At 47.6% G+C, this 27,316-nt stretch overlaps 2 protein-coding genes, 1 non-coding gene and 1 pseudogene across 3 annotated transcripts; 3 read left to right on the top strand and 1 right to left on the bottom strand.

Moving 5' to 3' along the window:
• Window positions 1-593: 593 nt before the first annotated feature.
• LOC136462087 (small nucleolar RNA Z247) lies at window positions 594-732 on the bottom strand. The gene has a single exon (XR_010760608.1). It is a non-coding gene; the product is annotated as a small nucleolar RNA Z247 (small nucleolar RNA).
• Window positions 733-10,920: 10,188 nt separating this feature from the next.
• LOC136457435 (uncharacterized) lies at window positions 10,921-15,056 on the top strand. The gene is made up of 4 exons (XM_066457461.1): window positions 10,921-11,327; window positions 13,703-13,820; window positions 13,948-14,283; window positions 14,499-15,056. The coding sequence occupies exons 1-3, from the start codon at window positions 11,005-11,007 to the stop codon at window positions 14,149-14,151; spliced, it is 645 nt and encodes a 214-aa protein (XP_066313558.1). The 5' UTR covers window positions 10,921-11,004; the 3' UTR covers window positions 14,152-14,283; window positions 14,499-15,056.
• A 5,458-nt stretch (window positions 15,057-20,514) lies between these two features.
• Window positions 20,515-23,043, top strand: LOC136457434 (protein BZR1 homolog 2-like). The gene is made up of 2 exons (XM_066457460.1): window positions 20,515-20,950; window positions 21,928-23,043. Exons 1-2 carry the CDS (start codon window positions 20,699-20,701, stop codon window positions 22,711-22,713), a joined length of 1,038 nt encoding a protein of 345 aa, XP_066313557.1. The 5' UTR covers window positions 20,515-20,698; the 3' UTR covers window positions 22,714-23,043.
• A 207-nt stretch (window positions 23,044-23,250) lies between these two features.
• On the top strand, window positions 23,251-26,816 carry LOC136460118 (aquaporin NIP1-3-like; annotated as a pseudogene).
• The last annotated feature ends 500 nt before the right edge of the window (window positions 26,817-27,316 follow it).

The raw sequence follows: 27,316 nt of genomic DNA, 5'->3' as shown, positions 1-27,316 counted from the left end.
AAAAATGAGTGGGATGAAATTCAATGAAGGCATTATTGTCATGTGTAAGACGATGAACTGAAACTAGATTTTTTTAGCCTTTGGTACATGAAGAATATTGCGTAAATGAATGGAGCTAGATGGGGAACGCAAAGTACGATGACCGATGTGAGTAATTTCCATACCATTCCCGTTGGCGGCGTGCACTTGATCACCACCATTGTAGCGCTCCCTGGTTGTAAGCTTCTCTAGCTCAGATGTGATGTGATCGGTGGCTCCACTGTCCACGTACCAGTTGGTGTCAACACCATAGGAAGTGGTTGCCGATGATGCCGACTTATGTGGAGGTCCCTGATACCTGTCATCATAGCGCTTGTAGCACCTGGCCGCGCCATGGCCCTCCTTGCCACAAACCTGGCAAATGACGCCAGCTTGAAAATTGGAGGAGCGGCCACCATTGCGGCCCCCTTTGCCTCCACGATTGAAGCCACCACGGCTTCCTCCACCACCGCGATTTCCACCGCGGAAGTTGTTGCCGTTGCCGCGACCTCCCTTGGCCGCCATGTTGGCTGATGACTGATAGCCACCACTGCCATTCTTCATCTCCATCCTGGACTCGAAGCTTGTAAGTTGGGTAAGAAGTTCTCCAACCGAGATTGGTTCGACGCGTGCTGCCACCGCCGAGACAACCGCATCATACTCACGGTCTAGACCCGAAAGAATGTAGGAGATTAGCTCTTCGTCTTCAAGCTTGCGACCAGCGGCAGCCATTTCATCCGCATAGCCTTTCATCTTGATGAAGAACTCACTGATTGATGACATCCCTTTGGACGCATTGGCCAAAGCCATCCGCGTGCTGATGATGCGTGCACAGGATTGAGATGCAAACATTGCTTCGATTGCATCCCACGCTTGCTTGGCGGTGACCACCGTAGTGGGAACTTGCGCCGAGATCTCCTTTGACGGAGACGTCAGGAGAAAACTCAGGACCGTCTGGTCCTTAGCTACCCACGACTCATAGTCAGGGTTAGGCTTCATGTCTCCCTTCTCGTCCTCCGACTTGGCCTCCAGGAACGGTGACGGTGGGTTGGAGTTGGGGCCGATGAAGGAGAAGAGCTACGCTCCCTTGAGCGCTGACAAGACTTGCAGCTTCCACATCGGGAAGTTCTTCCGATCCAAGCCGAAGGATGGGACCGACGACGCACCAGACGAAGATGAGGGAAGGTGGAACGCCATGGAGTTTCCCGTGTGGGGTTTGATGGCTCTGGTACCATGTAAAAACAGCGGGAACGAGTTGCCCTGTTAGGGGTCTCAGTTACATGTTATATATGACGGGAATTGCCCCCATCATGGCGTGTACATGGATCATAGGTTGTTACAATAGATTGGAGATCATATCTATCATATCAACTAACTTAAGCTACAAGCTAGAAGATCTACAACAGAAAATATCTACCGTGTACAGCAAGATCCTTATCATTTTACACGCTCAGCAGTTCTCGATCGATCCATGGACCATGGCCATGCATGGCGCGGCAGGAGGCCGGGGCTGAGAAGTCGTGCAGGTCAGGTCATCGGACCGCCGCCAGAGGCTGGACGCTGGAGCGAGCTCACGTACGTCTGAATGCAAGTTGGGAAGTTGCAGGAGCAGTTAGGCCCCGTTCAGTTGCCAATTTTTTTTTTTTTTTATAGTATCCATCACATCGAATCTTGCGGCACATGCATGGATTACTAAATATAGACGAAAAAAAACTAATTGCACAGTTGGATGAGAAATCGTGAAACGAAACTTTTAAACCTAATTAGTCCATAATTAAATATTAATTACTAAATACAAACGAAAGTGCTATAGTAGCCAAAATCCAATTTTTTTTTTTTTTATCTAAACGGGGCCTTAGCTGGCCGCCGTGCTGAATCGGTCAAGGCTGCTGAGGCTGAGATCGATCGAGGATTTTGTGGCTGACCCATCGACTCACTCAAAATTACGACCTGCGTGCACGCTCTTGAGCAATTCGTAATCAAGGTTGTTTGTGTTAACTAAACTGCGAATGAAGAGCATGCATGTTGCCAACTTAGTACTCTACTAGTAGCTTGTTGTGGAAGTCACAGCTATCACCTTTTGCGTTGCTGGAAGGAGAGCCAAGCCACCTGATTTACCGTGTCTCGCGTACTCTCGGTCTCTCCCCACATGACTACTATATGTCCTAACCTACACACACATATATCTATCTATTCACTACGAAAAACACGTGATTTGTCGAGTGCAAAAATCTTTGTCGAGTGTTAAATTTCAGGCACTCAGCAAAGACCTGCTTTGTCGAGCGCCGCACTCAGCAAAATATGACACTCGACAAAGAGGCCTTTGTCGAGTGCCTGACATTCGGCAAAGAACTGCACTCGGCAAAGGCTGTCTCCGTGGCACTCGGCAAAGGCAGACACTCGGCAAAGATTGGTAGGGCTTAACGGCATCCAGCGGCGTCCTCTTTGCCGAGTGCCCCCCGTTTGGCACTCGGCAAAGAATTTACTTTGCCGAGTGCTAACCCTAGGTACTTGGCAAAATAATTTTTTTTGTTTTTTGCCATCAATTTTTTTTTTGAAGCTTTAGTACACTACCACAAACAACATGTTTAAATTTAGGACATTTTCATTGTCTTTTAGCATATTTCTATAGTTTATTTTGTTTTGTTGAATTTTTCCAGAAAATGTAAGTTTGAACTGCACGTGCATCGAATAATGGATTACATTCGTTCAAAAAAAATGTTATTCTTGTTTCTTAGTGTAAATTTAGGCTAAATCCAGGAACTGTCTTGAAATTTCGATCAACATGCTCACGGGGCAACGCCGCCAACCTGCGTGGGAGTGGTTTTTTTAATTGTATAAAATGCGAACGAATTCCGAAAAGAAAAAAGTCTACTTAACCCCCCTCACCTTTCATACTTGGTCTACTTCACCCCCAATTATGAAACCGACTGTTTTACCCCCCTGAACTTTCTAAAATCATCTATTTTACCCCATGGGCGGTTTTCAGCGGCGGTTGATACAGTAACAGCAGGGTCTGATACATTAACAGTGGTTTGCTACAGTTCTGGTGGTTTTGAATTTCCTTTTTTTATTTATTTTTGGTGAATTTTTGAAAAAATCATAAAATAAAAAATCTAATTTTGTTGGACTCTACGTGAGTAGATCTACATAGTGAATATATAATATGGTATGCTTTGATACAAATTTTTTACTGTAGCCATAGATTAATTAGAAAATCTAATTTTGTCTGTAATTAATTGGAATAATTCATAGCTGCAGCTTCTATGTTCCAATTGTGGTGAAATTTTTATGGTACGCTAATTATTGTATGCTTGAACTATAGTAAAAATTTCGTACTCATTGGACTATGTATAACTTAGTTATAGATAAATTCTAATTAATTATAGACAAAATTGGATTTCTCAATTAATCTAAAGCTACAAAAAAATTGTACTAAAGCATACCGTATTATATATTCACTGTGTAGATTTACTCATGTGGAGTCCAATAAAATTAGATTTTTTATTTTATGATTTTTCTATGATTTTCAAAAATTCACCGAAGATAAATAAAAAAAAAAGAAAATTCAAAACCACTGGCAATGTAGCAAACCCACTATACTGTAGTAGACTGTTGTTACTGTAGCTGAAAACCGCCCAGGGGTAAAATAGACGGTTTTAGAAAGTTCAGCGGTAAAACAGACGGTTTCATAGTTGGGGGTGAAGTAGACCAAGTATGAAAGGTGAGGGGGTTAAGTAGACTTTTTCCATTCCAAAAATCATGAAACTTGTCGAGTTGTCGCCGTATCATATGCGTATGCTGTGGAAAAAATTTGAAAAAGTTTTGAGCACATTATCACTTACGATGCTCATAAACCAGGACATCTCCACATGTGGACGAAGACGACCAGGCGGTGGGCCTGCACATAGGAGGGGGTGGCACTTCCTCGGACTCGTCGGACCACGGGGAGGCGGCAATAGCGACACCAGGGGGTTCCACTAGCACTGCCTCTGGCTCTACCTCGTCGGGAGTTTACTTGCGCGGGCCCTCGTAGCTCCCGGCGCGGCCGATCCCACTTCACCGACGTCCGGTGATTCGACCCAGCGGCGACAAGTAAGTATTATTTCACTACTATTTCATATGATATGTTGAAAATCGAACTGCATCTCCACAATTCTTCTTAATGACTCTTGCAGCAACTGGGAAGTTGTGTCCGGAACGGGCCGACACATCAATGGCACCCTGGGCCTTCTTATTCGGCAGCACTACCCTGGCATGGTCACCTACGCCTCGGTGACTTCGTCGCCCTGGACGTGGGACCACTTCTACTCCGTCGAGGACAGCGAGTTTAGCACCGTTGCGGCGCGGATCAAGGCTGAGTTCTGGGTGAGTCTTCATCGCACTAAATTGGTCAATACTACGCATTCATTGGTCGTTCTTGAAATAATGAAACGATACATGATGTCTGTATGCAGGACTTCTTCAGGTGCGACGAAGGGTTTGAGGACCGGGCGGCGCAAGTGTAGGACAAGGTCTGTAGGTCCTGACTCTCGGACCTGTACTACGAGACGCGGCTCCAGTGCATCATCAACTACAGCGCCGACGTCCTTGGTCAGGTGGTGAGGAAGGCCGATGCCAAGACCAGGACGCTCACCAAGGAGCAGTACCTCTTGGTAAGTACGAAACATTAATACTGACTCCTTCCATGAAGAATAGGTAGGCTTCATTTCATCTTCTGACATATCAATAACTTGATGGCATGCAGCAATGTCCTGATTGGTGCGTCAGGCACCGCCTCTACTGGGAGGCCATTGTGGACAGATGGCTCTTGAAGGAGTGGGCGGAGAAGCACAACATCCGTCGGGACTGCCGCCTGCAGATGGGTGGGGCACCACACCACCAAGGCAACCGGAGCCTCAGCGCGTACGCCCAGATATGGGTAATATTCTTTGTGTTTTCATCTTTATTTATTTATTCTAACGCTCAATTCTCATTACTTGTAATCATCTTTGTGTTTTTCTCGCAGTCCCAGGCGCACCAAGGCCAGGAATACAACGAGTTCATGACGTACGCCCTGGCACACAAGGGCAAGGCGACGACCCCGGAAGTCACCTACAACCTGGCGGACAGGCCCGAGGCGTACACCAGCGCGAGCGTCCACAACAAGCTTAGCGAGTACACCTCAGCGGCCCACGAGCGCCATGGGGAGGACTTCAATCCGGCCACCCAGCCTCGGGACATAGACCTCCTGATGAGGCTAGGAGGAGGAAAGCAGCACGGTCGGTACTGGATGGCGGACAGCACAGTCGACTCCGCCTCTGTTCCCAACCTCGCTGAGATTCGAGCAAGGAGCACGAGCTCCTCCCTCCCCATACACTCTCGACAGTAGAGCTCACAGCAGCAGATGGCGGAACTCCAGGTTAGTACTGTTTTATTCGTCGTTCATTACTTTTACACATCTCCTTGCCTTTGCATTGTTTAAACATTGCGGGTGGAATATTGCAGGCCGACTTGCGGAGGTTGGAGGCCCAGCAGGCGGCCTAGGCGGAGGCCCATCGGCTAGAGATGGAGGCTGTACAAGCCCAGAGGGCGGCCGAGACATAGAGGTTGCAGGACATGTTCAGCTTCATGGCGAGCCTTCAGACCTTGCCAGGTGTGGCCGTGCCCTAGTCGCTGCTCGCTCCAGTTGTGGCTCCTCCTCCTTCTGTAGGGACTCCGGTGAGTATATATGGTTGTTTATTCCTTTAGCTTGTGCGGTCCTCCTGTAGATACTCATGAATTCGCTTCTCCTTTGTGCAACAACAGTCGGCGGGTTTGAATCCGACTCCTCAAGGTGGCCCTTCTCCATAGGCCGGGTGGACAACTGGCCCTCCTCAAGGTGGCAGTTCACACTTCGGGTGGGGAGGTTGGCAGTAGGTATCGTTTATTTGTTTCTTTTCATGTTGCATGGACTTGTGTTAGACTTAGCCTTATGTTGGACTACTATAAGAGACATATATATATTGTGATGGATATTGTCATGGATGATGCGAATGTATGATGGATTATGGACAGTAGATTTGTATGTGATGTATTATGGATGGTGGATGTGTATGTGATGGGTTATGGATGTGTATGTGATGGAATATGGATGTGTATGTGATATATCATGTGCTGTGTGTTGATATATATATGTGATTTCTTTGTTTACGTTGATGAAAAGCAAAAAACAAAAAATAGCATTTTCCCCCTCTTTGCAATACACCCTTTTTTGAAACTCTTCCCTGCTTTCCTATGAAACAACTAAAACACCTAAAAGCTTACTACTTCTACCTAGTTGCTTACCCGTGAGCTGAGCCTATCTTGACTGACTTATCACACAACCACATGCTTATTCCTATTCAAACACATATACCGGTAAACCTATTTCTTGCATTACTTAGTAGCTAGCTTTGGTAGCCCTGATCTATGTCTAAAAAAACAGATGCCTATTCTTGGTCACGACCAGCTAAAGATCATTGGCCATAATGTGCTTTTTTTTCGAGCGCCACACTCGGGCACTCGGCAAAGAGGGCTTTGCTGAGTGCCGTGACCATGGCACTCGGCAAAGCTGGGAAGCAGAGACCCAATTTCCCAGCTTTGCTGAGTGCCAGAGCCATGGCACTCGGCAAATAATTTTTCTTTTTTAAAAAAAATTCTTTACCGAGTGCCATACTCTTGCACTCGGTAAAGAATTTTTAAAAAAAAGGAAAATTCTTTGCCGAGTGCCGCTGAGGTGGCACTCGGCAAAGAGGCCGTCAGATTTGACGTCGTTTTTTTTACCGAGTGCTGACGTGACACTCGACAAAGGCTTTACCGAGTGCCCGATATGTGGCACTCGGCAAAGAAACCTTTACCGACGGGTTCTTTGCCGATTGCTCTTTGCCGACTGCGGCACTCGACAAAGCCTTTACCGAGTGTATTTCGGGCTTTGCCGAGTGCCGCAGGCACTCGGCAAATTGCCGGTTTCCAGTAGTGATTTGTCCTGAAATCACTACTTATTATATATATATATATTCTGGATCGTGCTGCGACGATACTACTAGTACGTAGTGCATGTGAAAAATGTACTCCTACCACACTTCTCAACAATGAACAAAGCGTTCAACTGACGGCGAGTGTTGATGCACACATTTTAATGCCCTCATACATCCATGTACGTGAAACGGCAGAATACCTGCCAAATTGTGAGTGTTATGCTCACAACCCAAGCTCGCTCTTACGGTATGTAGTAGTACGGGCTTTGCCGAGTGCCGCAGGCACTCGGCAAATTGCCGGTTTCCAGTAGTGATTTGTCCTGAAATCACTACTTATTTTATATATATATAATCTGGATCGTGCTGCGACGTACTAGTTACTCGGCAAATTGCCGGTTTCCAGTAGTGATTTGTCCTGAAATCACTACTTATTTTATATATATATAATCTGGATCGTGCTGCGACGATACTACTAGTACGTAGTGCATGTGAAAAATGTACTCCTACCACACTTCTCAACAATGAACAAAGCGTTCAACTGACGGCGAGTGTTGATGCACACATTTTAATGCCCTCATACATCCATGTACGTGAAACGGCAGAATACCTGCCAAATTGTGAGTGTTATGCTCACAACCCAAGCTCGCTCTTACGGTATGTAGTAGTACGGGCTTTGCCGAGTGCCGCAGGCACTCGGCAAATTGCCGGTTTCCAGTAGTGATTTGTCCTGAAATCACTACTTATTTTATATATATATAATCTGGATCGTGCTGCGACGATACTACTAGTACGTAGTGCATGTGAAAAATGTACTCCTACCACACTTCTCAACAATGAACAAAGCGTTCAACTGACGGCGAGTGTTGATGCACACATTTTAATGCCCTCATACATCCATGTACGTGAAACGGCAGAATACCTGCCAAATTGTGAGTGTTATGCTCACAACCCAAGCTCGCTCTTACGGTATGTAGTAGTACACTACTGCTCCAAGGTAAACTTGCTGTCCCGGTTTCCGGCCATGCATTTCATCTGAGTGGCAAAGTGCGTGGTAACCCAAAATATCCTCATGTACGACTTGCCACGGCCGGTTCTTCTTCTGCCGACGGTACGGTGACTGGCCACTATCCCGGGACAGAAAAGGCTCCCTTTCGGAATGTTCCTGCCGGCAGAAGTAGTAGCGATCGGGCTGGACCACGACTTGCCGTATCCAACACGTACGTACGTGTGACTGGTTTCCCCCGTCAGTTTTCTTCTAGCTCTCGATCGAGCCTGAACCTGGAAGGGCAATGGTCTCTGTCTCGTTTGGGAACGTCGAATTTGGCAGCGCGGCAGCGACGAGAAAGACCAACGCTAGCTGCTGATTGGGCAGGGACGAAGAACGAGCTAGCGATTCTTCCACCAACGTCGCCTTCAGCTCCGCTCATGGCGGCGATGGCACAAACGCCAAGCGCAGCCCACGCGCGCGCCTCCCGTCTGAGGTCACATGGCGCATATTATCCTTCGCCGCCCCGCCCGTCGTCGTCTTGCTTGCGACGTTGCGCGTACGTCTCGCAGCGCTGCCCCTGCATACGGAGGCTTATCGTGATCTGGACATCTGGTCGCTGACGTGTGGCCACGCACGCCTGGCGTATGTGGGCCCACATGTCAGTCAGCGAGTCACGGTCAGTTAGGGTGTTTAAGGGACCCAAACTCCATTTTCGCTCGTTTCCAATCTAGCTAGCGAACCATCCAACCAAATAGACACTCCACCACGCGTTGTTTCTTCTCATGTAAAGCTTCCGCTGTTCTCTGTATCTCACTTGCCTCTTTTTGTTATCAGGAGCAGAGGCTGTCAAGCCGTTCCAGTCGGACGCGTGCAAATGCTCGTACGTCGCCAGTGCGTCCATCTTTTTCGTTTTTTATTATTATTTTCTACTCTTTCCATTACCTTTTTTATTTTTTATACATTAATCTCTATCTATTTTACATGATCACATATGTATTCATCATATACTAGTTGTAGACGTATAATATAAAACAATGCACCATATTTTCTCTCTCTTCTTTCACTTTTTACGATGTTTTTTTTTCAAAAGTAGATTTCAGGAAAGCATATGCTGCTGCTGTTAGTGCACCGCTGTATGTCACCGTGCCGCTGTGTGTCACTACACGCGTCTGCTGGTGGTGGTGCTACATGCATATGGGCGTTTGAAAAGGAGCAGGCTCAGAGTGGTCCCGCGCATGTGTGGGCCCACATGGCCTCTAGAGCGGGATGGGTGCATCAGGTGTGGGTTCGGGAGCATCATCCGATGTTAGCACCTCGGATCGGACATCTCGACGCTAGTCCATTTTGGATGAACATAGTACCTCTTTGAAACCTACAGTTCGATGTGGACGTCTGGCCTCGTGCAGTTGCAGTGCCTTAACTTTTGGACGATGCAGCGTGCTCAATTTCTTGTCATCAGTATCTCTCCTTGTCTGGTTCCACGAGAAAGGGGACTTAGATCTCGTTTAAATTCAAGGTGTAAAGTTTTGGGGTGTCATATGAGGATGTTGTATGGGGTGTTCAGATACTAATAAAAAAATAAATTATAGAATCCATCAGTAATCCACGAGACGAATTTATTAAACCTAATTAATCCGTCAGTAGCACATGCGTCACTGTAGCACCGTATTGTCAAATCATAAACTAATTAGGCTTAAAAGATTCGTCTCGTAAATTAGTCGTAAACTGTGCAATTAGTTATTTTTAGTCTATACTCCCTCCCTCCTATAAAGAAGGTCGTTATGGGATGCGTGCAGGTCAAACTTTCTCGACTTTGACCAGATTTATAAAAAAATACGTGCAACATTCATATCTCCAAATAAGTTTATTATGAAAGTATGATACTAATTATGTATTATAAATATTAATATTTTTTTATATATAATTGGTCAAATAAAAGAAAGTTGACTTCTCGAAAAACGAAAATAACTTCTATTCTAAAACAGAGGAAGTATTTAATATTTAATGCATATATCATACATACGATGGAACATAGAGTAAACTTTAACAGGAGGAATTAAACAAGACCTCGTTCCGCGCTGCAGCTCTGCCGACGGCGCCTACCTATTACTGTGCAAGTACGACATGAAAAGCTTCCATTCGCAATGTTGTTAGAGGTAGCCATCAGATCGTTGCAGTCGGCGCTTAATAATAGTGTGGTGGTGATTTCCTATGTCTCCCATTTGTTTGTTCTGAACCTGTGCTCCAGTAGTCCGGTAGCAGTAGCAGCCAGCGAAGGACACTGTCGTCGCCCAGCTGGCAATCGTCCCGTTCGGTTACGGCTTTATCTGGCCTATAAGCTATAACCGAAAGAACGGTTGATTAGTTTAGTGTGAGAAAAAAATACTGTTCGTTAGCTGATAACTATAGTTTATAAGCCAAATACGACCAAGCGAACAGGCTGAATGTCACCTTCAACTTTGAGCTTCTTTTCTGAGGTTTATTAGAGTCGCAACCTTGAGCGCAACTAACAGGTTCATTAGAGTTAAAATAACTATTGACACAAGAAATAGCAGGAAGAAACTGTAACAATATTATAGCTTGGAGTATGCAAACAACAAAAAAATCTATATGAAATAATCTGGTCATCAACAGGGTCACCATTGCCTAGCTCATCAATCGTCACATAAGTGTTCGACGAGGGTTTGAGGGTTTTTTCGGCTGATAAGTCGACTGGTGCTATTTTATTATGAGAGAAAACACTGTACCACGATTGATAAGTCGGGAGGCGGTGGACGGTAAATCAAAGCTTTTTCATTTGTATGTATCGTACGATGTACACCTCAATCAAGAACGTAGCAAACTAGCAATCAAGCAGGCACTGTACACCCACTGCCACGTAGAGCCCATGTATCAGGGTTTTGATAATTACAGTACGTAGTAATTTTTCCCTTCTCCGAATACGGTTTCTCTAGTGGTGACAGTTCCCCATCCCGGGCCGGCGGGCCCCGAAACTTCAATCAAAGAACCCTAACTAAACCCATGGCGCTCTCCGCCGGTCGCCGGCTCTCCACCACCGCGTCCGCCTCCTCCGCAGCCGCCGCGGCGCCGCCGAAGCTCTCCTCGCTGTTCCGCAACCCGAAGCCTCGACCGCGGCCGGACCCCGGCGTCGAGGCGCCGCGGCGGGGGCCGAGGCCCAGGCCGAGGCAGCCGTGGGAGGAGGAGGCGAGGGCGCTGCTGCGGCGGCTCCACGAGGTGGGCTACCTCCCGGGGCCCGACCTCTCTTCGGCGCCGCACGCTGTCTCCCCCGACGCCGTCAAGACCGCCGCCGAGCGGTTCGGGCACGCCCACCAGCCCGTCGCCAAGTGAGCGTCACCGCCGCCCCTCTTGTTGCTCCTACGCTTATTGTTTCAGGCCTTGTTTGGATGTTATCGTATTCGCCTCAATCATTGGCACTGAGTGTATCGTTTTACACGCGTAGATTTGAAATCATTGGCACTGAATGTATCTCACGAGCTCTACCTAGTGTTTCTTCTAGTATTCCAAGCCAAGACTTGTTGGTTATGAATCAGTGATGAGGATGAGATGAGATTTTAAATTTTCACACCGCATTCCAGCAATCAATTGGGGTCATGTTGTCATGGAATGTACGAAGTGGATTAGTTGCTAGTGTCGAATTGTTGCTCAGTGTTAGCACGTAGCAGATGCTTTAAATCGCAAGCAACTAGACTGTCCATTGTGCTTAAAATAACCTAATCGAAGGAGAAATTTGCTCATATTTTGTTTTCAGATACTTCCTAAATGCTTTAAAGTAAACCCTTGCAGTTTGTCTCTTGGAGGACATTAGTGTTTCAATGGTATTCTTTCACAATTTGGTTAGGTCCAGACCAGATGCAAGTAACTGGGATCGGAAAGTTAACTTTTCCTGTTCATGTGGATTGTGAAACCGGGGAGAATTTCTCGAAATGTGCTGTTGATTTGGTCAGCAATGTTAGAATAGCACATTCACCGTGTTGGTTAATTCCACCGCCTTGGGAACTAGCTGCGCTTATGTTTTACATGCATAGCTTCGGATTCATTAGCACTGGGTGTATCTCTCATGAGTTCTTGTTTTTCTTCTAGTGTGTTGGTTATGGATTGATGATGGGGATGAGATGAGCTTTTTAAAATTTCTACACCACATTTAACAATCAGTGGGGCTATGTTGTCATGGAATGCGCGGAGTGGATTAGTTGTAAGTGTTGACTTGTTGCTCTGGATACATCTCTGTAAGCATTAGCTGATGCTTCATATTGCAAGCAACTAGATTAAGCATATAATCCAATGTAATTAAATAGCCAAATCAAATGTGAAATTTGCTCATATGTTGTTTTCAAATACTTCCTACATGCTTCTAGGTAAAGCCCTTGCAATCTGTTTCCTGGAGGACATTCATGTTTCTTCTTTTCAATAACTGATTACACTTCTTAGTTCAATCCATCTGTCTCAAGCTTTATGATATTTGTATTTCACGTGATAAATTGTTGAGCAAATTATTTGCAGTGCAAATTATTTGCAATGCATCAATATTATATAAACCACCTCATTGAATTTACCTTCCTCTGGATCCTGCCAATTAATGAGTGTTGGGGTAAAACAGATCTTGGTAAATGGTAAGACCCTACCTTCGAGTTGAATCCTTGCACAAGTATTTAAATTCTGCAATATTACTACTCAAGTTTCTGTAGTTATCAGGGTATGATAGTTGTTTTGCTTTGTATGAACTTACTAATTTCTATTAGTTAAAGTGAAAAGGAAAGCAAGTTGCAGAGCAATTGCTTGTCAGTTGTCACTAAATCTGTCTGGTGTTGAACATGTGCATCCTGGAGGACATTTGTGTTTCATCTTCATAAAACATATCACATTTGTTTGTTCCATCCATGTGGTTTGAGCTTTAATATATTTGTATTTGACGGGATAAATTGTTAAAAAAACTATTTGCAATCATCAATACTATACAAAACTGCCTTATTAAATTTTCCGTCTTTTGGATGATGCCAAGTCATGATTCTGGGGATAACAGATCTTGGTAATGGATAATGCCCACCTTCAGTTTGAATCCTTGGATAAGTATTAAAAATCCTGCAATATTACTGGTCTGGATTTTGTAGTTAACATGGTATGTAAGTGTTTCTTATGTATGAACTTAACAATCTCTATTAGCTAAAGTGAAAGACAAAGGAAGTCACACAACTATTGTGTCACGAAATCTGTCTTCTATTGAACATTTGTATCCTGGAAGATGTTCATGTTTCTTCTTCATAAAACTGATTATTACACTTCTTAGTTCCATGTGGTTGAAGCTTTAATACATTTGTATTGTACAGGATGATTATTATGCAAATTATTTACAATACACCAGTATTATATAAACTGCTTCATTGAATCTATGATCCTTTGGATACTGCCAAGTCATGATTCTTGGGGCAAAACAGATCTTGGCAAGTAATAAATCCCCATCTTAGATTTGAAAAGTTGCATAAGGATTGAAATTCTGCAATGTGACTGGGCAGGTTTTTGTAGCTGGGTATGGGTTCGTATGATCATAGTATTTTCAATCAGCTAAAGTGAAAAAGAAAGGAAATCTCAAAACTATTGCTTGTCACTAAATATGTCTGCTATTGAATATTTTCTCTATTGCTGGCAGATGGCTTTTGGGACTTAAAGGCTTTGTTGTTGTTGTTGTTGTTGTTGCTGGCAGATGGCTGTCTGGGAGTGATTTGAAGAAGGTTGCCTTGTTTGGGTGTCCCACTGTTGAGCGAAGAACGGTTTTCGCATCAAAAAGATTAAGAGCCTTCTTCAACATCCAGGAAGACAAAGTAAGTTTACATAGTTGCTTGGTGGGGTCGTTGGCATAAGTCTTAACACATCAATATTCGGAGAGAAAAACAAAATGTGCTCTTAATATAGGCTCAATGCTAACTTTTTAATCTTGTCCCCTTTCAGATATGCAGCTCTTGTAAACTGAGAAGTTCGTGCAAGTTTGTGAACCAGGAAGTGCCTAGGCATAATAAAGTGATTCTATCAGATACGATGAGAGTTGTTTCTTTGTTTGTACTGGATGCTTGCGCGCAGCAACTCCAGGTTACTGCTGAGTTAAAAGTCAGCATCTGCAAGCTGCTAAAGGACACCATAAATCTTAGCAGTTAATTGCTGAACATCCAGAGCAAAGTCTGCAGTTTTCTTGCCCTTCTAGTTCTAACAGAGTGCTGTCAGCATTTATTTGGAGGAAACAGCCGAGGCCCATGTTGGATGCTGATATCGCAATCGCTCCCTGTCAAGGTTAGACTATGTAGAGACTTAAGATGCATATCGCTCTGTAGCTTCTTTTCTTATGGATATATACTGTAGTACTGATATTGTTTCCTGCTTCCATTTCATTCAATGTTCATGAATTCAGGTTCAATCAAACAAATAAGAGACATATACAGCATTTTAAATTCGTTCTTTTACTTATTACATGTCACTAAACTGTCCTTTTTGGTTTGCTTTGGCAGCGCTATGAAGCGATGAGGTCTAACATCAGTCAGTTGGCATCTGGCCTCTGGGGTTCTGAGGAGTGAACACTGAGGACACAGCTAATAACATCCAGCTATCTTGGATAAGCATCAGGTCTCATGTTTGCTTGATGTCCCGACAACCTCGTTATATCTGCATTGAATTGCCTAACGATGTATAGGAACTGTGGACGTTGATGGCGACCTCAAGTTGGAACAATCTGATGACATAATTAGTTCATTCCCCTTAGGAGATGATGATCAGCGCGTTTGTCAAGTTCCTTGTCTCTCAAGCATCACATGTTTGACAACAATTATATATCGACGATTATAATTCTTGTTTATGGTTACTTTGATAACTCGTTTTTTAAGGTTACTTGCTGTTGGAAGCCATCGTGCCAATTTCAGTGTTTGGGTGACTTTACACGACGTATTAGAAAAAAAAAGGACACTGTATCCTAGTATGTGATGTGACTCGTTCTTCATTTTCTTGTATACAGTATAATTATTATACTATCAGGAGTACGTAAGTCTTAGGACCCATTTGGAACACACAATACTTTTGCAGAAGTCACGCAAGACTTTTTTTAGGAATCATTTGATTTTGCATACTGAAAACTTTTTCGCATTCCAAAGTGGGGCCTTAAAGTTGCCGTGCTGTTGGTATTTTTCAGTATCTGATTGATGTCTGCTTGCGGTCCACGGCGTAGAGATCGTATCTCAACTCTCAAGAACCTCCAACATGTATGTCATATGCGTCTTATTCGCTTATATAGAACTACTTTTTAGTTATGGAATAGTATTTTTTTTCTTACCACATTTTAACGTAAGCAAGTATAAGCTAAATTTCAGCATCAACAAACAAAACAAGGTGATGATGTTTCCTCGTGTTAGTACTCTTTTGGTGTCAGTAATCGAATCGAAGTGAGTGATTGATTGGCACGCGCCAGTGCAGAGGCATATCCCCCCGATGAAGCCTGTAGGGTTAAGAGCGCTATTCGCTTGATCTTGCTTGACTTAAATAAGCTATATAAGCCGTATTTTTTTTAAGTCAATGAACGGTATTTTTCTCTTACCTTAAATCAGCTAATAATACTTTCAGTCATGGCTTATTAACCAAACAAGCCCAAACTAACATGATAAAGGTCCAGTGTTTCACCAATCAGCAATCACCACGGCGGGCGGGGCCCCACCCAGGTCGTCCAGACTCCGGCATCTGTCTGATCTCCACGTGACGTTGTTGACCGGCCTGCAGATACCATAGCCGCTCGAACTTATTCAGAACTACTTTTCAGTCATGTAACAATATTTTTTCCTCATAATATTTTAGCATAAAGCATCAGTATAAGTCAAATTTCAACATCAGGGGTTAATAGAAATTTAGCAGGAGTGTTCTGTCACGATCTGTATTAGTTACCTTGACGTTTATTTGTTGTTTGTTTATACTGCCTGTATCTGTAATAAAAACTACGAGTAGTACAGTACTAGTGAAAACACTTTTGCTTAGCCGGCAGGCAATGCCGTGTGGCTGAGCTGATTAAATTGTTTTTATACGAGTATTTGGGAGCACCGCCGTCGGCGTGCTCCAGCAGCTCCAATTGGCATGGAGCCCCCAGCCCCGTGTGGTGTCGTGGTAGCAACTGGTCAATATACTAGGAGTAGTAGTTAGGCTGTGTTTAGTTCGTGAAATGAAAAATTTTAGATGTTACATCGGATGTTTTGAGAATATCAGAAGGGGTTTTCGGATACTAATAAAAAAACTAATTACATAGCTCGTCTGGAAACTGCGAGACAAATTTATTAAGCCCAATTAACCCATCATTAGCGCATGCTAGCTACTGTAGCACTTATGGCTAATCATGGACGAATTAGTCTTAAAACATTCGTCTCGCGATTTCCAACCAAACTGTGCAATTAGTTTTTTTTTCGTCTATATTTAATACTCCATGCGTGCCGCAAGATTCGATGGGATAGTTTGGGTTGAAAATTTTTGGGAACTAAGGGCCTGTTTAGTTCCACCCAAAATCCAAAAATTTTTGCGCAGTACCTGTCACATCGAATCTTGCGGCATATGCATGGAGTACTAAATGTAGACGAAAAAAAAACTAATTGCACAGTTGGGTGAGAAATCGCGAGACGAAACTTTCGAACATAATTAGTCCATAATTAAACATTAATTGCAAAATACAAACGAAAGTGCTACAGTACCCCAAACCCCAAATTTTTTTATCTAAACGGGCCTTAAACCAGACCTCAAACGAAACAATAGAAAGTTTGACGCCCTTACCCAGGCTAATGCACCGTCACTTTGAACCTTTTCTACCCTCTTTATTTATTCTTCTCCCCGCGTGGATGCTTTCCACACTAGTATCGAATTCATGCTTGGCCTGGCTGATTCAACCTGAAGAAAGAAGAGTGCACGACACCACACTGGTGTGCTTGCTTGGCGTGGATGCTGGATGAGTCGTTTTCAGACTGGTCAGTTTCTATCCCCAGGTGATGAGGGCGACGTAACGGGGTATCACTGACCGGCGACTGACTGACTGACAGAACTCATACCGGTAGTGGTACGGGGGTTCCATTCCGTGGCCCGTAACATGACTGACTGACAGATCGATCCCGGAGGTCCGTTCCCGGAGCTGGCGCCGTACGTGCAGTGCTCTGGGCTCTGGCTCTTGTGCTACGGTGGCATGCAGTGGCTGCACCAGCCCTGCCCGTCAGTGCGCTGCGCAGTCACTGTGGTGGACTCTGGTCGAGAGCCGCAGGCCGCGCAGTAGCGCCTGCGCCACGGCGCTGGCGGGGGACGCCAGTGACATGACCGGCGTGACACAAATACGGCGTCACATGATTCCACAACAATGGCCGGCCAGTGGCAGCACTGGCACTCTCTCTGGGGTCTCAGCTCTGAGCTCCCAGCAGTCTTACGCCTTGTTTAGGTTGCAAGTTTTTTCACCCTCTCTCCATCACATCAAATCTTTGACATATACATGAAGTATTAAATATAAATAAAAAAAATAACTAATTACACAGTTTGATTATAAATTACGAGACGAATCTTTTGAACCTAGTTAGACCATAATTGGACAATAATTATCAAATACAAACGAAAATACTACAGTGTCAAATACTGATTCATAACCCAATCTAAACAAGTCATTGGTAGGACAGGCCACAGGCAGGGCGAGACGCAGAGGATGAGGACGAGCCCGAGGACGACGTGGGGCCCTCAAGTTTCCGTGATCACGTGGTAGCAGCACACGCAGCACGTTGGCAGGCAGGCAGCAGTGCTCTGCCGCCGCGGCGACCGCCTGGCTCCATGCGCCAGCCTGAGCGGAACCGGAACCGATGGGACGGGGACGGCCCCCGCCGCTCACGTGCATGCTGCCGCTGCGCCTGCGCTGCGACCCCAGTGTCCCAGTCCCCCGGGCCCCGGCCCCGGCCCCGGCTCCGCACGCCCGTAATCGCGTTTGTCCCCTCCTGGCGTGGCGTCAGTCGTCACCCACCCACCCTGACCCCAGCGTAGCGCGAGTGGCCGAGTGGGTCCCGCCCACGCTGACGAGATTACACAGCAGCGCCGCGCTGTTCCGCGACAGGGGCACAGTGGGCGTGCGTGCGTACTAGGGCCCCGTCGCCCGTCGGCCCCTCATCAGAAAACCCCCACCGCAGCAATAAACTGGGCGTACCAAGACCACTCTAGCAGCACCGCCGGGTGCAAGACAGTACTGCTAGTTCAAAAAAATAAGTAGTATTATTGATATTTTTTTAGCAGCAAACACTTTTTTTTACATGTTGCATTAGGTGCACTTTGCTAAAGGCACACGTTCGTCCGAGCGTGATAGGTAGGCTGAATCGGACGGTTCCGGTACCGTTTTGATGTCTGACTTTATTCATGCAGCGTGTTTGGTTATTTTCCTCGTACCTTTCGCCTGTATTCTTTTATTCATCTGCCCTCCTCGATCCCGCACGACTTCGTCTTCTCAATTTCCACTTCCTTCTCCATACAGGATGGCTTGATTCAGGCATGGCGTAGGGACCCAAATGTCATACACTAAAAACTCTCATCCATTTATACAACCAAACAAGATCTCATCTCATACTGAACCAACAACAAAGACAACCAAACACGACTGAATGTACGATTTAAACATGCATCTCACCATCCTGTACCGACTCTCTGTCTTGTCTCGGCTCCACCTCACCGAAACAACCAATCACGCACTGACTGCCGGAGTCAAGCTCAGAGATTTCAGATTTTGTTTTCGATCTATTGGGATTATTATAAAAATACCACCACGACTGACCTTTATGACATTCCATGTTGGATGCGCGTCGAAGAAATCGCGTCCCGCGCCGCACAAGCCGTTCTAGACGCGAGACCCTGGTAGCCCCCCGTTCCCACACGCCCCAGACGCCCTCTGCCGTCGCTGCTCGTCGGGACCCGCCCGCCCACCCACGTGTCGACCGCCAGAGGGGCCTCGTCCTCGCGCTCCGTCCAGCCCCGCGCGCCTGCTTTGCTGTTCAGGCCTGCCGCCCTGCCCGCGCCTCCAGGGCCGTCCCGACATAAACCGAGGCCCTGTACGAACTTCTGAAGCGAGGCCTATTAAATTAGCAAATAGAATAATAAAATAATATATATGTTATAATATAGTACTTCCTCCATTCCAAATTGTAAGTCGTTTGACTTTTTTGACCCCAAATTTGACCACTCGTCTTATTCAAAAAATTTGTGCAAACATAGTCAAATTTAAGTCATTCTTGAAGAACTTTTATTAATAAAGCAAGCCACGACAAAAGAAATGATATTTTGAACAAATTTTTGAATAAGACGAGTGGTCAAACTTAGTGTCAAAAAAGTCAAACGACTTACAATTTGGGATGGAGGAAGTACATAGCAACATGATACATTAATAATCATACCTATTTAATCTTAATTGCATAAGCTTTACTTGAACAATGTTATTCTTTTCGTGTTTCTTGAAATGTAATTTTCGATGATAGACTCATAATAATTTTTTTTCAACATGTCACTCGTCCAAAACAACTTTAGTAACCATAATTATATCTGTTTAGACTGATTTATAGAAGACATGACCTAGATTTTGGAAACCAATTGATGCACAGGTATGAAAAAATGAAAGATTTAAACAATACTCAAATGCCGATAAACATACACATCTAACAACAAAATAGGCCAATTCACTAGTTCTGCTATTGATGATTTATTGGGAGATGCGCAACGAAGACAAATAATGGCGAAGGGAATCCGGCCTTGTCAATGGCTCAATGCACCAGGGAATTAGAGAGAGAAAACAAAGATTTAGGCCAACGAATTGTGGAACTCGGCTGCATCACTGAAAAATTGAGGCCCCTTGTAAAACAGAGGCCCTGTTCGGTCGCACCGGCCGCACTCCCACAGGGACGGCCCTGGCGCCTCCCCGCACGCCGAGACGAGATTATTATATTTCTTGGAGAAAAATAGGACGCTGGGTGACTGATGAGAGAGAGAGATGGCAAAGAAAAAGAGACGAAAAAACGTGATCCGTAAAAGCGAACGGTGGGCCCGCTAACGTGTCCCCCTCCTTCGTCCTTCCCCTCTCTCCCCGCGGTGGGCCAGCGCAGCTCAGTCGTACTACTCCCCCACGCCGTGCGGCCCCCTCCGGCCGCCATGTGGGCCCCGCATCCCACTGGCGCCCACGTGCAGCGCCGCTCGACGTGGACCGAGACACGCTTCGTGGCCTGCCGCTGTCTGCTACTGGTAGGGCCGTTTCCCCATTCTGCCCCCGGACCCCGCCGCGGGCATCGCTTCATGCGCACGCCGACCGCGCCACCGCACGGCCACGCGCGCTGGCACTGGCAGTGGTATGCGCGGAGATATGCCGGACGTCGAGGGGCGTTATCGTCTGCCTCTCCACGGGCCGGACCGGAGAGCCTTTCAAGGCTCACGCCACTGCTCCCCTCACCCCCAGTCCCACCCACCCACCCCCGTCTCCCTCGCTCGCCTCGCGCGGCGTGCCGCTTTTTCCGTGTGATCTCTTGTCGCCCCACGCTTCTCCCCCCCTCCCTCCCTTTCCTCGCTCGCTAGCTCCCTACCTCCTCCGCACCCAGACGAGCGCGAGCGGCGACCCCAGTCCGGCCGGTCTCCAGTCGCCTCCTCCCTCCGTGAGCAGAGCCGAGCCGAGCGCGGCTCGCGCGGGCGTCGCATGGCGAGTGGTGGCAGCGGGGGCGGCCTGGACGCGGCGGGCGCGGGGGGCCGGATGCCCACGTGGAGGGAACGCGAGAACAACAAGCGCCGGGAGCGCCGCCGCCGCGCGATCGCCGCCAAGATCTTCGCGGGCCTCCGCGCGCACGGCGGGTACAAGCTGCCCAAGCACTGCGACAACAACGAGGTGCTCAAGGCGCTCTGCAACGAGGCCGGATGGGTCGTCGAGCCCGACGGCACCACCTACCGCAAGGTAAAGCCGCCGCCGCTGCTCCTTTCCCCCCCGGTTCGCCGCGCCGGCAGATCTCGTCTCTCCCCGTCGTCCACGCAGTCCCCAAGCCACAGCACCCGCCGATTCGCGACCTTCCCTGTCGATCCCCCCACTCCATCGATCCCGAAGCGGGCGTGGAGCGCATCTCAGCGTGCGCCGTGGGTTGGGTGCCTGCTGTACGGTGGTGTGAACTGTGTGTAGCTAGCTAGCTGTTCGTTTTTTCTCCTCCATTTTTTTTGGGTGGGTGGGTGTGGGTGCTGCACGTGGACGATGAGCAAAAGGTACGGGATGCCAGTCTCGTCCGCGCACGGGTGGTGTGGGGTGGGTGGAGGAGTGATTGACGCGTTCGTGTAGAATCCCCTTCGCGTAGCTGCAAATTTTGCCGGAGATTCTACAGCGCTGCTGTTACAGCATTTAAATTACTAGCTCACAAGTCATGTCGCTACTCACTAGGTGGTTGTGTCGTGTGTGGACTGTCCTGAGGCATAATGTTGAGCATCTCTTACTTGCTTGGCACTCGTGTACTAATGCTCTTCCAGCTAAGGAGGCTGGAAAATATGATTTGCAGGGTGTGCCTTGCACAAGCTGTTGCACGTGTGATCGTTAACTATACTGTTTTGGGTACTACGTTATTATAGATAGTATTTGCCATTCTCAACTAATCATATCACGAGGCCGTATCGTATCGTGGATTATTTACTGCTGGCTGGTTTGGTGTGAGAGAAAAACACTGGTTCTCGGCTGGAAATTTACGATCGTTTACGAGCAAGCGAACAGGCTGATGTTGTTCTGACTTACAGATTAAGAGCTTTTTGGTTCCCATATCACGCAATGGACATAGGTGTTGATAACAGATTCATCGATTTCTGCTAGTAGTTCTAGGAGATTGGTTCTGTTATTAGTTAATCGAATGGTTTTACTGACATTACAACTAATCATGTCTTCCTTTTCTCCCACAGGGAAGCAAGCCCATGGAACGCATGGATCATATCGGTTGCTCTGTGTCACCAAGCCCATGTTCCTCATACCAAGTCAGCCCACGAGCATCATACAACGCAAGCCCTACTTCCTCGTCATTCCCTAGTGGCGCATCTTCCCCCTTCCTTCCTCCCAACGAAATGGTCAATGGTGGTATCGACGGCCATCCAATCCTACCATGGCTTAAGACATTCTCCAACGGTACTCCATCAAAGAAACACCCGCTTCTCCCACCACTGTTGATCCACGGTGGCTCAATCAGTGCTCCAGTAACCCCTCCTCTAAGCTCACCGTCTGCCCGGACACCTCGGATGAAGACAGACTGGGATGAAGCAACCGTCCAGCCTCCATGGCACGGTGCAAACAGCCCCACAATAGTGAACTCCACCCCGCCCAGCCCCGGGCGGTCCATTGCTCCTGACCCGGCATGGCTTGCCGGCATCCAAATCTCATCGACCAGCCCAAATTCCCCAACCTTCAGCCTCGTGTCCACCAATCCGTTCAGCGTCTTCAAAGAGTCTATCCCGGTCGGCAATTTGTCGTCGAGGATGTGCACGCCAGGGCAGAGCGGCACTTGCTCCCCTGCTATCCCGGGCATGCCCCGGCACTCAGACGTTCACATGATGGATGTGGTCTCCGACGAGTTTGCGTTCGGGAGCAGCACGAACGGCGCTCAGCAGGCTGCTGGGTTGGTCAGGGCATGGGAAGGCGAGCGGATCCATGAGGACTCGGGGTCAGACGACCTGGAGCTTACGCTGAAGCTCTAGGGCAGGTGGCGGGCGCTGATGCTGATGCTTAACACCGCTAACTCGAGGAATTGCTGCTGTTGTTTTTAGTATTCTTGTTATTGTTTAGTTCCTGATGGGGGCCGATCATGTGGCTCCGGGAGAGATTCACTTGTGATGATAATTGTGGTGTTATTTATGCTTGGTGAGAGCAGTAGAGGTGAAAGACTTGATAGGTTCGGGCAAAATTAACTCAAAATGTAGCCCGGAGCCGTATTCAGCTAGCTGACGGTCTCAAGTTGGCTGTGGCATAAGCTCCCTGTGCTGTTGTTGTGACAACTGTAAATTAATGTCAGAAAAATCATTCAGAAATGATCTGGGAAGGTTTTATTAGCCCAGCGGGGGCATTTGTGTTTCTGCCACTGCATGCCACGATTGTTGCACGCGAGCACGCACGCGCGCTGACCGCAGTCGGCAGTGCGCACGGGCACCACGCTCGCTATTTGACCACCGGAGCCCGGTCGCGTGGCACCGCGCGCTGCTTCTGCTTGCCGTGGTCAGCGGGCGACGGTGCTGGCGATGCGGGCCGCGACGACGACCCCAGAGATCGCGACAGACGGCGCCGCGTGCAGCGTGGTTGCCAGACCAGGACGCTGGGCGCTGCCGCCTGTCGTCCGGCGCCGGGGCGGTGACTCACAGGGGGTGCCCGGTCTGCCCCCTCTCCTGCCTGCCTGACTATTCCCGCTGGTGCGGTGCGGGGGTTCGCCGTCGGCCCGTCGCTGCCTGAAGTAACTGAACCGATGGTACCGGGTCAGCGACTGTGTGATGGCGGCTCTCCCCGCGGTCGGCAATCGCCCCCTGTCCTGACGCCATCCCCGTTTCTCCGGACTTGCTGCTCTCGTGCGGCCGGACCGGACGAGGGACGACGCGTTCAAGGCCACCACCAGTCCACCACACACGCTCGGTCGCTGCCGTTGCCGTCTCGAGGACCAAGTGGTGGCCTGTCGCGGGATCAGCTGCTGCTGGTAAAGGTAAACGATCGGATCACGCGCTGTCACACACCACACCGCACCACACCACGGATTTGCTGTGATTGTTTGACCCGATCAAATGCACGTCGTGATAGCTAGTAGCTCTAGCTGCCCTGGTCACCAACCGCTGGTCCGGAGGCACACAGAGAAGGAGAGTTGGTTGCCAAACTTGCGCGGGTATTCAGCCGGCCGTGTGCGAGTGAGCAAGCCTGCTTGCTCTTGGTTAGACAGGTGAGAGCGACGTGCACGCGTGGTGATGCTGGCCTAAACCCTTCTTTTTTTTTGTTATTGAAAAGAAAAGATTCTGGTCCAGACTTGCGGTGCACTACGAGCATCTCAGGGGATCCCGTACCCTTGCACGTTAGTTAGAGTGTGTTTGGTTTCCACCTCTAAACTTTAGTCGTTGTTCCTTCGTATGTTGGACACATGTATAAAGTATTAAATATAGACTAATTATAAAACTAATTGTACAGTTTACGACTAATTTGCGAGACGAATCTTTTAAGCCTAATTTATCCATGATTTGACAATGTGGTGCTACAGTAACATGTGCTAACGACGGATTAACTAGGCTTAATAAATTCGTCTCGTGAAGTACCGATGAATTCTGTAATTTGTTTTTTTATTAGTATCTGAACACCTCATGGAACACCCTCACGGGACACATCCTAAATTTTAGTCACTGGATCCAAACACCTCCTAAAGATGGCCAAAGCACAACACGTTATTCCAGTGACGACATATCAGAATCAGAAGGGATCTGTCAGTGATCTGAAGAGGCTAGGCTAGTGGCCCCGTTCGACTTGCTGAAACTTGGTTGAATTGTCTAAAAATACTGTTCTATCTGAATTGTTGTGAGAGAAAAGCACTATTCTGGCTGAAAAACAAGCTAACTAGTGCGGATTATAAGGTAAACCGAACACCCGCTAGTGACACTCTATACGACACCTCTGTATAACAGACAATGTAACACCCTAAAACTTTACGTCCTACATCTAAAACTTTACGCCCTAGATTTAAACATGGACCGAAACCTTCAGGCTGAATTGATGTTTGGCCTTGCGATGAGCTCAGTTAGCTGAGAAAAACGGTAGTACACTGCGCGAATCCTGCTCCGGTAAACAATTTGTGTATATCCCCTGTTAGTTCGGTTGGTATCTTTTTGGGCACACGATACAGGCAGACAGAGAGTTGGTGGTCAGTCCGAGAAGATTTCGTGCGTGTTCGCAGGCGTGCACCGCCATTCTCCGATTAAATACTAGCACTAGTTTACTAGTAGTAATACAATTATTATACAGGGCTAAGGATGCAGGCGAGGTAGGGGAGGAGATATCAGGTAGAGGGAGCGCCGCCGGGGCCATGGAAGAAGGGCAGGCAGGGTATCAGAGCTCGGAAGATGGAAGCCCTGCTGACAGTGGCAGTGGCAGCAACAGATGCAACGACGACATGGTCTCCGTGCAGTTCATGCAGAAGGTACGGCCGGCCACGAATTCATTCGACTAGCTGCCACGAGGTCTTAACCATTGCTCTTGCTCGTGATGCTCGTAACTGTACAGTCGAACATACGTGCTGGAATGTACTAGGCCAATGCAAAGATTACTGCTTTCAGTGTTCAGTACCATCACTCCATCAGTAATGTCATGCATTCGCTGTTGTTTGATACTCTGATTGATGCAAATTAACCCGCACTGCACTGCATGGACGCGTACGTGGAATAATGAACGAATGAATGAATTGATGAAATTAAAGCAGATTTTCGCGGAGGTGCTGGGGACCTACTTCATTATCTTCGCGGGCTGCGGCTCCGTGGTGGTGAACCTGAGCACCAACGGCACGGTGACGTTCCCTGGCATCTGCGCCGTGTGGGGCCTGGTCGTCATGGTGCTGGTCTACTCCGTCGGCCACATCTCCGGCGCGCACTTCAACCCCGCCGTCACCGTCGCCTTCGCCACGTGTGGACGTTTCCCCTGGAAGCAGGTCAGTCACAGTCAGAGGGGAGTCCTTATCGATCGCGGTTCTGAATGGAAGGAGCCATTGCACCAGTTTCAAACTGGAACAAACAAATCCGGCGTCCTTATGCTCTGCGTCTGTGTGCACGCATGCATAATGCAGGTCCCGTCGTACGCGGTGGCCCAGGTGCTGGGGTCCACGCTGGCCAGCCTGACGCTGCGCGTGGTGTTCGGCGGCGCCACGGCGCACGACCACTTCTTCGGGACGGCGCCGTCGGGGACCGACGCGCAGGCGGTGGTGCTCGAGTTCGTCATCTCTTTCTTCCTCATGTTCGTCGTCTCCGGCGTCGCTACCGACAACAGAGCGGTAACCGAGAATTAATCGTCACCGATCTGTTCCATGCATTCGATCGTCTAGCTAGGCAAGCTCGCTGGGCAGGGTGGGTGTGAACTGTGAAGCAGCTGACGCAGATCGGTGAACTCGCTGGGCTTGCCGTTGGCGCCACCGTCCTGCTCAACGTGCTCGTCGCCGGGTACGCACGCAGCCGCGATCAAGACTGCCTCCAAACTCGTCCATAATCGAAATTCTCAAAACTGAAGCTGAGTATTTTTTTTAATTTGGCCCACAGGCCCATCACAGGGGCATCGATGAACCCGGCGCGGACCTGGGCCCGGCGATCATGTCAGGCCGGTACAGTAGTAGCATCTGGGTGTACATGGTTGGGCCGGTGTGCGGGACGGTGACGGGCGCGTGGGCCTACAACCTGGTCCGCTTCACCGACAAGCCGCTGCGCGAGATCACCAAGAGCGGCTCATTCCTCAGGGCCGCGGGCCGCACCAGCTAACAGACACCTCGCTGGACGCTAGCTGGCTATTATTATGTTTCCAACGAGTCTGCTGCTGCTCAAGTACCCAACTAGCTACGAACTATGTGGTTGGTCTTTGTTGTACTCTTAATATTTTAACCCGCTTTCCAAATTTCTTGTGAGCGAAAAGGTATCCATAACTCATACATCTTGGTTAATTTGTTAGCTTAAATTGTAATGTGAGGGTAAACCTCGATTGATTAGATTTTTGGTGATGAAACGTCTTCTGGATGAAGTCCAAGGTTTAGCATGGGCACCCGTACTCTCCTAGATTTATTCAAGGAGTAAACAATGCTATTCATTTAGACCCCGTTCGCTGGTCTGAAATTTGACTGAAAACACTGTTCTGACTGAATTATCGTGAGAGAAAAACACTGCTTCGACTGAAAAAAGAAGTCGAATAAGCTGAATATGGGGTAAGCCCAACAGAGCCTTAATGGTAGGAGGCGATGCAGCTGTGATGACTTACTAATCTTGAGACCTAATACTCAATGCTTCGAAAATCATTGTTATAAAACATGTTGCCAGCGGTTAGGACCTTTCTCTCTCCGTCTCTTATGATCAACACAGTAGATAAAAAGTAGAGAACAAATAGACATAAGATAGGAAAACTATTCTTTATTACTCTAAATATTGATAATTACAATATAGAGCTCCCATGTATATATAGTCCTGCCAAGGTCTAAGAGTTTTGGTAAGAGCCCACGTACAAACAGACTAGGATTATGATTCCTCCTCCTTTCCTTGTAGGATAGGGCCCGTATGTTTTACAACACTTCCCCTTAGGTGATTACCACAA

The sequence above is a fragment of the Miscanthus floridulus genome, chromosome 6, assembly GCF_019320115.1.
Source record: "Miscanthus floridulus cultivar M001 chromosome 6, ASM1932011v1, whole genome shotgun sequence".
In the NCBI taxonomy this organism is placed as follows: Eukaryota; Viridiplantae; Streptophyta; class Magnoliopsida; order Poales; family Poaceae; genus Miscanthus; species Miscanthus floridulus.
This window is presented reverse-complemented; position numbering and strand designations above follow the sequence as displayed.

Coding starts and splice junctions, on each gene's coding strand:
- LOC136457435 (XM_066457461.1), top strand. CDS start 11,005: ATGGCGCTCTCCGCCGGTCGCCGGCTCTCCACCACCGCGTCCGCCTCC. Junction 11,328..13,702: donor GCCCACCAGCCCGTCGCCAA/GTGAGCGTCACC, acceptor TGTTGCTGGCAG/ATGGCTGTCTGGGAGTGATT. Junction 13,821..13,947: donor TCAACATCCAGGAAGACAAA/GTAAGTTTACAT, acceptor GTCCCCTTTCAG/ATATGCAGCTCTTGTAAACT.
- LOC136457434 (XM_066457460.1), top strand. CDS start 20,699: ATGGCGAGTGGTGGCAGCGGGGGCGGCCTGGACGCGGCGGGCGCGGGG. Junction 20,951..21,927: donor ACGGCACCACCTACCGCAAG/GTAAAGCCGCCG, acceptor TTTCTCCCACAG/GGAAGCAAGCCCATGGAACG.